Source organism: Gigantopelta aegis, chromosome 10, assembly GCF_016097555.1.
Source record: "Gigantopelta aegis isolate Gae_Host chromosome 10, Gae_host_genome, whole genome shotgun sequence".
NCBI classification, from domain to species: domain Eukaryota; kingdom Metazoa; phylum Mollusca; class Gastropoda; order Neomphalida; family Peltospiridae; genus Gigantopelta; species Gigantopelta aegis.
Window position 1 is genome coordinate 3,155,540 of NC_054708.1, and position 15,330 is coordinate 3,170,869.

The following is a 15,330-nucleotide window of genomic DNA, read 5'->3' on the forward strand; positions in this document are numbered from 1 at the left end:
TACGTATTTATATTTATAACATAATAAAAGCACGAAAAAATACATGGTAAAATCCCAAACAAATAACTACATGTAATAGTAATAATTACTACAAAGTTCGGTACGTCGCTGTGATGTCTGTACAACAATGTTTTACAACGATGTTGCATAATCGATATTGGTCTACAGGAATGTTGTATTATGAAAATCAGCCAATCCACGGACGACAATTCCGTCAGCTGCAGAACAGCTATTTTGGGAACAAAGCAATGGACACCTTGCGTTTTAATCTGTCAAAGTGAACACTTTGCTATCAGGTGATCCGCAGTGTTGTTGACGATGCTGGAGTAATGCTTGTTCCGTCCCACACACCTCGATGACGGCGACCACGGCACCAGCGTGACGCCTCAAATCTTGGAGGCGTCCCAATGGTCACATTAAAAATGGGATGATTTCCAAACATCACTTCGGCCAAAATCACTACTTGGTCGAAGGGGAAAAAAAACACAAATTGTTGGAGAAAAGCAAACGAAAACAGTGGTGACTGTTTTAGTGTAGAAGTAGCGAGTGGATAAAAAGACATGCAGCGTGCACGATTCGTTGTTGCTGTTGTCGTAGTCTGCGTTTCCCTGCTGGCAGCGGCGGGGCTGCGGTCGACGTCATTTGCATGCAGTGGTCGCAAGGTGCTCCGAGGCCAAAAAGGAATGATTTCTGACGGTCCTGATAAATACCTGGCTAACGCCCATTGCGAGTGGCTCATTGACGGTAAGACAATGTAGTACATGGTTAACCACACTAAGACACATCCTGGCAGGTTCCTAGCACTGTAGTGTAGGCTAATTAGGTCACTTAAAAAAAAAAAAAAAATCATCAACATTGTTTGACATTTCAACACAGTTTAATAATTGTGGGTATGTACTTTTAAAAAAGAATAAAATGTCATTAAAAGTAGCCCATACAAAACATTAATTTGTGATTTCCTATCTTGACTAAACCAGCCTTGAACTTGTACCAGGCAACTGCAGGCCTCTGATAATGTAACTGATATAAAGCAAGAACCATTGTTTAATTTGTGCATCACTCAAGGAAATCTAATTTTGTGTAACCTGTTTTAGTTTTGAGAGTAAATTTAGTGGATAATGGATTGTGCACAAAAGAAATGGGTTACCCTGGGCTAACATATTTTTAATTCTCGGATGCCTGCATTGCCATTAAGAGTTACTTACACGTGATATAAGTTCTGTTTTTTAAATTATCATTCACTCAGAGCTTACACTGGAAAGAATTTTAGTTTAGCCAATTTTCACATGTAGAGTATTTCCTTGAAAATCATTCAATTGAAGTGGCTACTTTATGGACAATTTTATTGGCCACATGCTAAGTATTGTTCTTGTGGCCACTTTATATAAATATTATCAAGTGGTTAATTTAGAAATGGACAGGGTGAGCCCTGCTCATTGAATAACCACCGAACTATACTGACATCCAAAAGAAACTTTACATACATAAAATTAGAATAATTTGATAAATATTTGTTGCTAATTGAAAAGAACCAATTTAGAACCTTACAAACACTTTGCATGTATCATGAAATGCATTGTGACGTTTAGATGTTGAACTTGCATCATGATACACTTTCATATCCCACTGTGTACTGTTTGTAAAGTTTCTTTTGGACGTCGCTATACATTGTGACGTTTAGATGTTGAACTTGAATCATGATACACTTCCATATCCCACTGTGTACCGTTTGTAAAGTTTCTTTTGGATGTCGCTATACATTGTGACGTTTAGATGTTGAACTTGCATCATGATACACTTTCATATCCCACTGTGTACCGTTTGTAAAGTTTCTTTTGGACGTCGCTATGCATTCTGCTGTCCAATCCAGATTTTAATCTGTCATTACAAATGGACGGATGGACAAGTGGATATGGAAAGATGTGTCTCATTATTAGTGCATATTAAAATATTCTTGAAACGTTTACTATTTCCAGCTGGCAGTCCCAACAAGACGATCCATCTAGAATTCAAGAACATGGCCACGGAGTGCTCGTTTGACTTCCTGTTTATCTACGACGGGAACTCGTACGCCAGCCCACTGATTGCCAGCCTCAGTGGAGACAGCCCACCCAACCCAGTACTGGCCACGTCAGGATTTGTAAGTAAAATGGCCCACCATTACCCCCTGTGGTTACGGTTAGAATTAGATTTGAGGTTAGGGTTAGTTTTGGTGTTAGGTTAGTTTTGGTGTTAGGTTAGTTTTGGGGTTAGGGTTAGTTTTGGGGTTATGGTGCGGGAACCTCTTTGTACATACATGTATCAATATAGTGGGGAGTAACAGGCATTTTACCTTCTAACCTGATCAACTCATGTTAACATAGATATCAGTATAAAAGGTATTCCAGATACAGAGGCGGATTCATGATATATTTTGTAGGTAAGTGGGACTAGTGATCAGGAAGAGAGCACATGGACTAATTCATCAAAAGGACATCCCAATGTGAAACAAATTAAAAGATTCAAAAAGGGGCACTGGAATATTTTTAGGGAGTAGGGCGGGTCTCCCGGTCCGGTCTACCTTGAATCGGTCTCTCAGATAAATATAGGTATAAGACACAGACCCCACAGTGATGAATACCAGAGTGGTGGATCCAGAAAATCCATTTGACAAATGGCCGAAAGCCACAAATGTTCACGAAGGGATTCCTCAGATTCTCCAAAATAAAAAAATAAATATATGTAACTGTCACACAATTTAAGGGGCCCGGGCCTCTGTGTCCCCTGCTTAGATCTGCCACTGAATACTATATTTATCTGGCAACAATTTATAGAGGTGTGAGCTTTTTCAATCCTTGTCTATTGTACAAATTTCATAAAAATATAACTATTCAGTATCACTATTTCCAGTTGCAACATTTGATGTCATGAATTTCCATTGCTGTATAAGACATGTTTTTGCACATAAAACACCCTTTTAATTGTAGTTGCATTCAAAAAATATATTCCACAATCCAAACAAGAGTGTTAAAACACGTTGTCAATTATATAGATGTCAGTATTAAAATGCTTTAAATCTGTTGTACTTACTAGTAATAACAATGGCTGCTATTTAAATAAAGATGACTGTTAAATAAACAGACTTTTGAAAATAATTGCAAGAACAATAATTTCATTCGCATGTTACTTAGATACATATATCATTTTGCATAATCTAATTTTCGTTAGTACATTAAATTTATATGGTCATGATGAGCTATGCAAAAATGAAATGGGTTACGTGAATTTGTTTTGCGTATCTCATAAATAGTTTACGTCAATTTTCAGTTCTCGTGTATGGTGAACTACAGGTTACTCATAAATGGGTTACGTCAATTTTCAGTTCTCGTGTATAGTGAACTACAGGTTACTCGTAAATGGGTTACGTCAATTTTCAGTTCTCGTGTATAGTGAACTACAGGTTACTCGTAAATGGGTTACGTCAATTTTCAGTTCTCATGTATAGTGAACTACAGGTTCCTCATAAATAAAATAGGCTACCTAAATTTATTTTTGCACTTCTAAACCAGTGGAATAACATCTGGAGTGGTTGGAGTTGAGGGTGGGGGACAGTCACCAGTGTTCAGGGGCCACAGTCTCTAGTTCATGACATCTCAGGCTTTAAAGCATATTTTCAGTTGTGTGAGGAGGCATGATAATGATGACTACTAGCTTGAAGCAAGGGTGTATCGTGTATTGTGTTCTGTGTTCCAGATGCTGTTGTACCTGTTCAGCGACCGGAACTACATGAAGGAGGGGTTTGAGGCCACCTACCTGATCCTCGACTGCCCCTGGAACTGTAGTGGCCATGGCCAGTGTGTGGACTACCGGTGTCGCTGTACCCAGGACTACACCGGCGCCGCCTGCGACCGCCTTGCCTGCCCCGACAACTGCAGCAAACACGGGGTCTGCAGACCGGGCGGTGGCGGGCAGCACAGTAAGTGTGTGTGTGACAAGGGATACGTCGGCTCCAACTGTGGTCTTTCCATTCATGATGAGGTAGGTGCGGGAGAATGGTTTTCTCTCGAAGAGACCAGCACGAAGTTTAAACCTCGAACATTTCACACGGGAGCATTTTTGGAATCGACTGACTGTTTATGGATATTCGGTGGATATGATTTAAATTCCGTGTTGAATGACTTGGTTAAGTTCTGCATGACTACGAATGAATGGGAGAGTGTGGTGCAGACCGAACCCTGGCCCAGTGCGAGGAAGGGCCACGCGATGGCGGCTGTTTCCGACGGCTTGTTTATATTCGGAGGAATTCTTCAGAATGGTTCTCACAGCAACGATCTGTGGTTCTTCAACGCGACGACGAACCGTTTCTCTCAGCGTGCCGTGAACAGCACCATCATCCCTCTTCCCGTCACAGGCCACACCTTGACTACTGTGCAATCGTGGATTTATTTATTTGGCGGGAAGGGAGAGGACCGTGTTTTAATCGACTACATGTACAGAATCGATGCCGAGAAATCGGAACAGTGGGAGCGAGTCTACTTCAAGGGAGGTAACTTCCCGCGAAAGCGTCTGGTTGGCCACTCGACGGTGTACCACAAAGAGTCGAAGTCTCTGGTCGTGTTCGGGGGCTACCTTCAGCGGAGCGCGCTGATCAGCGAGCGCACGAGCCATGTGCACATGTTCCACGTCGACGACAACTACTGGTCGGATCTCGACAACCGCGATGCCAATAAGTCGAGCGACCCGATCCGCGGCGCCTTCCACTCAGTGGTCGTCATGGGCAACTACCTGGTGGTGTACGGCGGCAACACACACATCCACCACCGCCTCGAGGTCTGCTACAACGAGGGCTTCTACTTCTACCACCTCGGCTGCCACGTCTGGGTCAACAGCACACACTTCTCAGGTAACAGAGGCATCTCAGTTCAGGTGGGCTGTTGCCCATGCACACTGTAGCCCATGTAAAGTGGAAACCAGGAGGGCTACAGACCACCTGCCTAGTCCAAAATAATGTGCAAAAATCTATTATAAAGATTATTTTGGGCTAGGCAGATATTTTGTAGCCCGCCTTGGCCCCGTTTCCTAAAGCAATCTTAGTGCTAAGATCACATTAAAGTGACAGACCCTAGTTTTTAAACACTAAGGCATATTTTTCACTATTGGAGCTGTTTATGATCACTGAAATTAAACTTTACTTATAATTTATTCTTTAGATTATCCATTTCCTTACATCCGAAGCGTTTCTGGTCATCCTGATGTTTCTAATATCACAAAATGCATTTTTCATATTTTTAAAAACTCACCTGTGTCTAAGAAGTAACATTTATGGAGTAGAGTTTTAAAGTCTATTTTTAAAGGTATTTCAACATCACAGACTCTTGTTTCACTCTCTTGTTACATTATTGATATGTGTTCCAGCTTTGTAACCTAATCAAACTTGGTGTCCATTTGTACGGGTTGAAACTAGGGTCTGCACCTTTAAGGGCATTATTAATTGACTACCTTATGCACCTAGGATGATTGTTTCATGGAACAGGCCTTGGTCAGTACTTTACTGAGGCAGCTGCATACAAATAATGAAAGATTAAGTCCATGTAGAATGAAATATTTAGCCTAACTGTTCTTGTGACAAATATCTACTCAGCATTCGAAATAAGCACTTGTCTGTTTGTCCTGACAAGTAAAAACCTGTTCAGACAAGCAAAATGTACATCAGTGGTTGTCCAGTGGACAAGTAAAAATGTCAATGCAATTTTATTTTGAGCAATCAAAAATATGGTCTTTGTGCTTGAATAAAACTAAAAATTAGTTTGAACAAGTGAAAACATTGGTGGACAAGTAGATTTCTAGATGTACTTGTCCGGTGGACTAGTGAAAACATTGGTGGACAAGTAGATTTCTAGATGTACTTGTCCGGTGGACTAGTGAAAACATTGGTGGACAAGTAGATTTCTAGATGTACTTGTCCGGTGGACTAGTGAAAACATTGGTGGACAAGTAGATTTCTAGATGTACTTATCTGGTGGACTAGTGAAAACATTGGTGGACAAGTAGATTTCTAGATATACTTGTCCGGTTATAAATACATGGATGAGAAGGTTGTTAACACCACTTGGAAGAATAGCTATAATAAAATCTCTGTTAATATATAAGGTTAGTTATCTACTTCTAACATTACCAAATCCATCAGAAACATTTCAGAAAGAATTGCACACGATATTATTTAAATTTGTATGGAATCAAAAGCCAGACAGGATAAAAAGAATAACTTTGTGTAAACCTGTTAATGAGGGAGGTCTCGGAATGATAGATATATTTAACTATACTAAAGCTTTGAAAATTACACGACTACGAAAATTGGAAACCAAAGATCCAAATTGGAAACCTATTCTTTTTGCATGTTTTCCAAACTCTCTGTTTGGTAATGATTTCCCCCAATTGTGCTTAAAACATGTAAAAAAAAAATATTTTGAAAAGACTGTATCGTTGCATTCCCTGACTTCTCATCATTAATTAATGTTTCATCTTTTGAAGACTTTTTATCAGAGCAGGTGGGTGGGGGTTGGGGTGGGGTGGAGTGGGGTGGGGTTTGGAAGCCAGTACCCTAAAGTATTATATTATGTTGTTTTATTATTTTTATACATGTACACAACCTATGTTTTACCCTTGGCATGTGTTCTAATTGTAAACAAGGGGCTGGTAATAATAAAATAAATTTAAAAAAAATATATTATGTAGACTGACAATATATACTTTCTCTTCTTAAAACGTAAAGCTGACAATAACAGAATATATAAACTAAAGGAACTGTTCTAAGTTTACCACCTAATGTAAGATGTTTCTGATTAACAGTCTTTTGGGAGGACTAAAATTACATCAATGTATGTAATCAGTACATTTTCTTGTAATCAGTACATTTTCTTGTAATCAGTACATTTTCTTGTAATCAGTACATTTTCTTGTAATCAGTACATTTTCTTGACTCAGGGCTAACTCTGGCACTCGCCAATTCGCGGACCGGCCTCGGTGGCGTCGTGGTTAGGCCATCGGTCTACAGGCTGGTAGGTACTGGGTTCGGATCCCAGTCGAGGCATGGGATTTTTAATCCAGATACCGACTCCAAACCCTGAGTGAGTGCTCCGCAAGGCTCAATGGGTAGGTGTAAACCACTTACACCGACCAGTGATCCATAACTGGTTCAACAAAGGCCATAGTTTGTGCTATCCTGTCTGTGGGAAGCGCAAATAAAAGATCCCTTGCTGCTAATCGGAAGAGTAGCCGATGTAGTGGCGACAGCGGGTTTTCTCTCAAAATCTGTGTGGTCCTTAACCATATGTCTGACGCCATATAACCGTAAATAAAATGTGTTGAGTGCGTCGTTAAATAAAACATTTCTTTCTTTCTTTCGCCAAATTCGCCAACTGCGAATTTCAAAAACAATTGGTGAATTTTATTTTTATTTGGCAAAATAATTTTATGAAATACATGATATTTTGTTAGAAAATATCAGTGTATTTTGCTATTTTTTAAGTTTAGTAGATAATTTGTCGAAATTGTCGGCTAACCCAGAGCTTGCCTTGCAGTGTCTGAATGTCCAGCGTGTTTGTGGTCGTGTGCTAATGTCATTGAACATTCACTTTTTTCGTAATATCAGTTTTTTCATACATTCAGAATTATCAGAAAGTAAAATTTAGTTTGCGCTACTACAAGCATTAGGATGACAACAAACATCTTGTTAATTAATACAGACACTGATATTCTAGTTTGGGCTACTACACGCACTAGGATGACAACTAACATCTTGTTAATACAGACACTGATATTGTAGTTTGGGCTACTACAAGCATTAGGATGACAACAAACATCTTGTTAATACAGACACTGATATTCTAGTTTGGGCTACTACAAGCATTAGGATGACAACTAACATCTTGTTAATACAGACACTGATATTCTAGTTTGGGCTACTACAAGCATTAGGATGACAACTAACATCTTGTTAATACAGACACTGATATTGTAGTTTGGGCTACTACAAGCATTAGGATGACAACTAACATCTTGTTAATACAGACACTGATATTGTAGTTTGGGCTACTACAAGCATTAGGATGACAACTAACATCTTGTTAATACAGACACTGATATTGTAGTTTGGGCTACTACAAGCATTAGGATGACAACTAACATCTTGTTAATACAGACACTGATATTCTAGTTTGGGCTACTACAAGCATTAGGATGACAACTAACATCTTGTTAATACAGACACTGATATTCTAGTTTTACAAGCATTAGGATGACAACTAACATCTTGTTAATACAGACACTGATATTCTAGTTTGGGCTACTACAAGCATTAGGATGACAACTAACATCTTGTTAATACAGACACTGATATTCTAGTTTGGGCTACTACAAGCATTAGGATGACAATGACATCTAACATCTTGTTAATACAGACACTGATATTGTAGTTTGGGCTACTACAAGCATTAGGATGACAACTAACATCTTGTTAATACAGACACTGATATTCTAGTTTGGGCTACTACAAGCATTAGGATGACAACTAACATCTTGTTAATACAGACACTGATATTCTAGTTTTACAAGCATTAGGATGACAACTAACATCTTGTTAATACAGACACTGATATTCTAGTTTTACAAGCATTAGGATGACAACTAACATCTTGTTAATACAGACACTGATATTCTAGTTTGGGCTACTACAAGCATTAGGATGACAACTAACATCTTGTTAATACAGACACTGATATTCTAGTTTTACAAGCATTAGGATGACAACTAACATCTTGTTAATACAGACACTGATATTCTAGTTTGGGCTCCTACAAGCATTATGATGACAACACACATCTTGTTAATACAGACACTGATATTCTAGTTTGGGCTACTACAAGCATTAGGATGACAACTAACATCTTGTTAATACAGACACTGATATTCTAGTTTGGGCTACTACAAGCATTAGGATGACAACAAACATCTTGTTAATACAGACACTGATATTCTAGTTTGGGCTCCTACAAGCATTAGGATGACCCCAAACATCTTGTTAATACAGACACTGATATTCTAGTTTGGGCTGCTACAAGCATTAGGATGACACCAAACATCTTGTTAATACAGACACTGATATTCTAGTTTGGGCTGCTACAAGCATTAGGATGACAACAAACATCTTGTTAATACAGACACTGATATTCTAGTTTGGACTACTACAAGCATTAGGATGACACCAAACATCTTGTTAATACAGACACTGATATTCTAGTTTTACAAGCATTAGTATGTTGGGCTCCTACACACATTAGGATAACAACAAACATCTGGTTAATACAGACACTGATATTCTAGTTTGGGCTCCTACAAGCATTAGGATGACAACAAACATCTTGTTAATACAGACACTGATATTCTAGTTTGGGCTACTACAAGCATTAGGATGACAACAAACATCTTGTTAATACAGACACTGATATTCTAGTTTTACAAGCATTAGGATGATCCCACACATCTTGTTAATACAGACACTGATATTCTAGTTTGGGCTACTACAAGCATTAGGATGACACCACACATCTTGTTAATTAATACAGACACTGATATTCTAGTTTGGGCTCCTACAAGCATTAGGATGACAACAAACATCTTGTTAATACAGACACTGATATTCTAGTTTGGGCTACTACAAGCATTAGGATGACAACAAACATCTTGTTAATACAGACACTGATATTCTAGTTTTACAAGCATTAGGATGATCCCACACATCTTGTTAATACAGACACTGATATTCTAGTTTGGGCTCCTACAAGCATTAGGATGACCCCAAACATCTTGTTAATACAGACACTGATATTCTAGTTTGGGCTCCTACAAGCATTAGGATGACAACAAACATCTTGTTAATACAGACACTGATATTCTAGTTTGGGCTACTACAAGCATTAGGATGACACCAAACATCTTGTTAATACAGACACTGATATTCTAGTTTTACAAGCATTAGGATGTTGGGCTCCTACACACATTAGGATAACAACAAACATCTGGTTAATACAGACACTGATATTCTAGTTTGGGCTCCTACAAGCATTAGGATGACAACACACATCTTGTTAATACAGACACTGATATTCTAGTTTTACAAGCATTAGGATGATCCCACACATCTTGTTAATACAGACACTGATATTCTAGTTTGGGCTACTACAAGCATTAGGATGACACCACGCATCTTGTTAATTAATACAGACACTGATATTCTAGTTTGGGCTACTACAAACATTAGGATGACAACACACATCTTGTTAATACAGACACTGATATTCTAGTTTTACAAGCATTAGGATGATCCCACACATCTTGTTAATACAGACACTGATATTCTAATTTGGGCTCCTACAAGCATTAGGATGACAACAAACATCTTGTTAATACAGACACTGATATTCTAGTTTGGGCTCCTACAAGCATTAGGATGACAACAAACATCTTGTTAATACAGACACTGATATTCTAGTTTGGGCTACTACAAGCATTAGGATGACCCCACACATCTTGTTAATACAGACACTGATATTCTAGTTTGGGCTACTACAAGCATTAGGATGACACCAAACATCTTGTTAATACAGACACTGATATTCTAGTGTTACAAGCATTAGGATGTTGGGTTCCTACACACATTAGGATAACAACAAACATCTTATTAATACAGACACTGATATTCTAGTTTGGGCTCCTACAAGCATTAGGATGACAACAAACATCTTGTTAATACAGACACTGATATTCTAGTTTGGGCTACTACAAGCATTAGGATGACAACAAACACCTTGTTAATACAGACACTGATATTCTAGTTTGGCTCCTACAAGCATTAGGATGACAACACACATCTTGTTAATACAGACACTGATATTCTAGTTTTACAAGCATTAGGATGATCCCACACATCTTGTTAATACAGACACTGATATTCTAGTTTGGGCTACTACAAGCATTAGGATGACACCACGCATCTTGTTAATTAATACAGACACTGATATTCTAGTTTGGGCTACTACAAACATTAGGATGACAACACACATCTTGTTAATACAGACACTGATATTCTAGTTTTACAAGCATTAGGATGATCCCACACATCTTGTTAATACAGACACTGATATTCTAATTTGGGCTCCTACAAGCATTAGGATGACAACAAACATCTTGTTAATACAGACACTGATATTCTAGTTTGGGCTCCTACAAGCATTAGGATGACAACAAACATCTTGTTAATACAGACACTGATATTCTAGTTTGGGCTACTACAAGCATTAGGATGACCCCACACATCTTGTTAATACAGACACTGATATTCTAGTTTGGGCTACTACAAGCATTAGGATGACACCAAACATCTTGTTAATACAGACACTGATATTCTAGTGTTACAAGCATTAGGATGTTGGGTTCCTACACACATTAGGATAACAACAAACATCTTATTAATACAGACACTGATATTCTAGTTTGGGCTACTACAAGCATTAGGATGACAACAAACACCTTGTTAATACAGACACTGATATTCTAGTTTGGCTCCTACAAGCATTAGGATGACAACAAACATCTTGTTAATACAGACACTGATATTCTAGTTTGGGCTACTACAAGCATTAGGATGACCCCACACATCTTGTTAATACAGACACTGATATTCTAGTTTGGGCTACTACAAGCATTAGGATGACACCAAACATCTTGTTAATACAGACACTGATATTCTAGTGTTACAAGCATTAGGATGTTGGGTTCCTACACACATTAGGATAACAACAAACATCTTATTAATACAGACACTGATATTCTAGTTTGGGCTACTACAAGCATTAGGATGACAACAAACACCTTGTTAATACAGACACTGATATTCTAGTTTGGCTCCTACAAGCATTAGGATGACAACACACATCTTGTTAATACAGACACTGATATTCTAGTTTTACAAGCATTAGGATGATCCCACACATCTTGTTAATACAGACACTGATATTCTAGTTTGGGCTACTACAAGCATTAGGATGACACCACACATCTTGTTAATTAATACAGACACTGATATTCTAGTTTGGGCTACTACAAGCATTAGGATGACAACACACATCTTGTTAATACAGACACTGATATTCTAATTTTACAAGCATTAGGATGATCCCACACATCTTGTTAATACAGACACTGATATTCTAATTTGGGCTACTGCAAGCATTAGGATGACAACAAACATCTTGTTAATACAGACACTGATATTCTAGTTTGGGCTCCTACAAGCATTAGGATGACAACAAACACCTTGTTAATACAGACACTGATATTCTAGTTTGGGCTACTATTAGCATTAGGATGACAACAAACATCTTGTTAATAATAATACAGACACTGATATTCTAAACAGGAAAATATGTTTAATATCAGGGCTTCTAAATTATGGTAGCCCCACTCCCATGGCTAGTGATATTTAATGTTGGGCTAGTAAATAACTACCATTACCATGCCCGATGGCATGCCTGAGTCAAATGTTGCAGTTAAGTCTATTTTGTAAATATGAATCTCCAGCTCTCACCCTACCCCCCAATGTTAATATTTTTAAGCTCTATCTCCCTCTTTAGGTGACATCCAATGAACGGACGTAAACATGTTATGATGGCAGTGAACTGAGGACAATCTCTATAAAGTGTCCTATGATAAATCAATGTTGTACTCTTAATAGTGTCTGTTCATGCTTATGATGTTAAGAACTGCGGGAAAATGACAGTGCTTCAATCACTGAATAATTGATTTCCATAAATGACCTACCTACGTAGTACCTACCTACCTACCGAGTACCTACCTACCTACCTACCTACCTACCTACATTTGAAACTAATTGTCGGAAATGGACAAAACTAAATATTTTTAAGGATGGCTTCAGTGTAGGAGTAAATATGGTATGCATTATGGTGTCATTTTGAAGAATCTTAACAAAACTTGCCTTTATTCCACAACAATAATGTTTTTTATTGATGACAATAGACTTGTAAATGCCGTAAGCCAATTATCCCAGCCAGGGGATCGCTATGTGTGTTTGTGTTATCATGTGACATGATCAGATGTCATTTTGAGCAAGGTTATAGCAGAAAACTATATAGTAAATGATGAGAGAGATTTAATTAAAAATAGTTTGTAAGAAAGATTAATATTTTTAACATTGAATATATTTGTCAATTTATAATTTTTTTAACATAATAATAGATATTAATTTTGTAAACAGTAATCTGACAGTTTGCATAGGTAGCCTAGAAGGAAATAAACAATGATTGAGTTATATTTAGTTTAGACTTCAGTTGGCGGCAAATAGTCTTGATCGTACCAAGCGTTAGTTATAAGTAGGTGTCAAAACTTTCCAGAATTTCCATGAACTGTATGAACCCTGATAATATCTGGCCATTGAATTACATCTAATTATTTGTATTAGTCCGCTATGTTAAAAAAATCCTACCACTGGCAAATATGCTCCTTTATTTCACTAAATCATATTGCATAATCACCACATGTGGGTCAGACAAGGTGAGCAATTAACAGTTACCATGACTCCTGGCATCTTGTTTATTGTGGAGTGACTGGATATTCCATAAAAATAACAGAGAACATTTTGTTTAATATCACATCACGATTCACTATGCTAGTTTCAGCAATCGCTACACAAGTTTAAAACATTAAACAGCAGAAACTAATACATTTTCAATTGACTAGAAATTTATCGCTAATCAAGATTTTGAAAACTAAATGATTCCTGGAGAACCATTCCTGATATTTGTTACTGTGTATGTGTTAAAAAGAGTTTTACGGTAAAAGAAATACAGTGGATTTTGTGTATTTAAACTAGAACAAGGTGACATTATGAAATGTTAATGTGTACAAGTTGTAGCAGGTTTCTCCTCTCATTATTTGTGTCGTCCATAACCATGTGTCTGACATCCTATAACCGTAATTAACATGTGTTGAGTGTTGAGTTAAATAAAACATTCATTAATTCATTAATTCTTTATAAATACTGAACACTTAAAGGTGCTCAGTCACGGATTGTTGACCTAATTAATGACCCAACAAAGTATTATCTGAAAATATATACATTTGATTTGTACCTAAAAGTACTTTATTGAACCATCTATGTAACCACTATATCCCACTTATTGATATTTTATAAAAATAATAGAATTATGTCGACGGTCCATAATTCAGAGAAAAGTAACAGCTATTTGGAGAGCAGAGGTGTGATGTATTATATTTGAGTCATGTGACAGGCATCCCCCGAATAACCGCAGTATCAAAACTATTTACCAAGCTCGTGTAACGATAAAACTTGACCATCCTCTGCAACGTAGGGTAAATAGAAATGAAAATAAGTCAATAAAAACAATCATTAGCTTATAGTAGTTATACATTAATTTATTTTAGTAACAGAAGCATGTTAAATGTCAGTAATCCCGACTAGTTAGGCCTTTGCATCAATTGGTAAATTTATTGTTAGTCGTACACAAAACAAATCTAAACATCTGGATCACAAACACCTTCAATTTCCACCGTATCAAAGTAATTATCATGCAAAATATGCCATAACAGCTGGCTTATGATAGGAATTGTTACATTTTTAAAGAATACTGTGAACTAGATGGTGTTTATATACTATGTGGCTATATATATGACGGCCGTGTGTTTAGCCTCAGCTAACGAGGGCCGACTATATACACAGCAATATTATATAGGCGGTAAATAAGTATTTGACTGATCCATAGTACCGAACCATCTGGAACAGGAGGAATATATATACTAAGTACTGTACGAACAGTGTGTTTTCTGAACAGGGGAGACGGGGTGGGGTGGAGTATATAAATCTAGTGGACCATTTTGGGTACATTTTTCATAGTGAATAGCGTAATATTGCCCCTGTAGTACTAAAAAATGTTTAAAATAAAATAAAATTAATAATAATAATGAAATAAAATAAAATAATAATAATAATAATAAAAATTACACCTGATCAGCTGCTGAGGTAGATTAACTGAAAGAGAAACTACATGTAACTATGGACAATACACAAACTATCAACACGGCTTTAACTTAATAATTTTTCACCGATTGCAATTTTGAGGCTGCTTACGTAAATGTTTTTAAAAGTGAATTTTACCGTAAATAATATGTGAGTGAAAGGTTATTTTGCTGCATGTAGTCATATTTCAAATGCGCAAAATTGCAAGGGGCAATAAAACTCGAAATATATGTATATATTTT

General features: G+C 37.3%; 1 protein-coding gene across 1 annotated transcript in view; it reads left to right on the top strand.

Annotated features, from left to right (window-relative positions):
• The first annotated feature begins 224 nt into the window (after positions 1-224).
• LOC121383456 (multiple epidermal growth factor-like domains protein 8) overlaps positions 225-15,330 on the top strand; it is an 81,178-nt gene continuing 66,072 nt past the window's right edge. Inside the window, exons 1-3 of the mRNA XM_041513510.1 lie at positions 225-744; positions 1,977-2,140; positions 3,733-4,882. Coding sequence (XP_041369444.1) covers positions 561-744; positions 1,977-2,140; positions 3,733-4,882 — 1,498 coding nt within the window. The 5' untranslated portion in view covers positions 225-560. The remainder of the gene's footprint in view (positions 745-1,976; positions 2,141-3,732; positions 4,883-15,330) is intronic.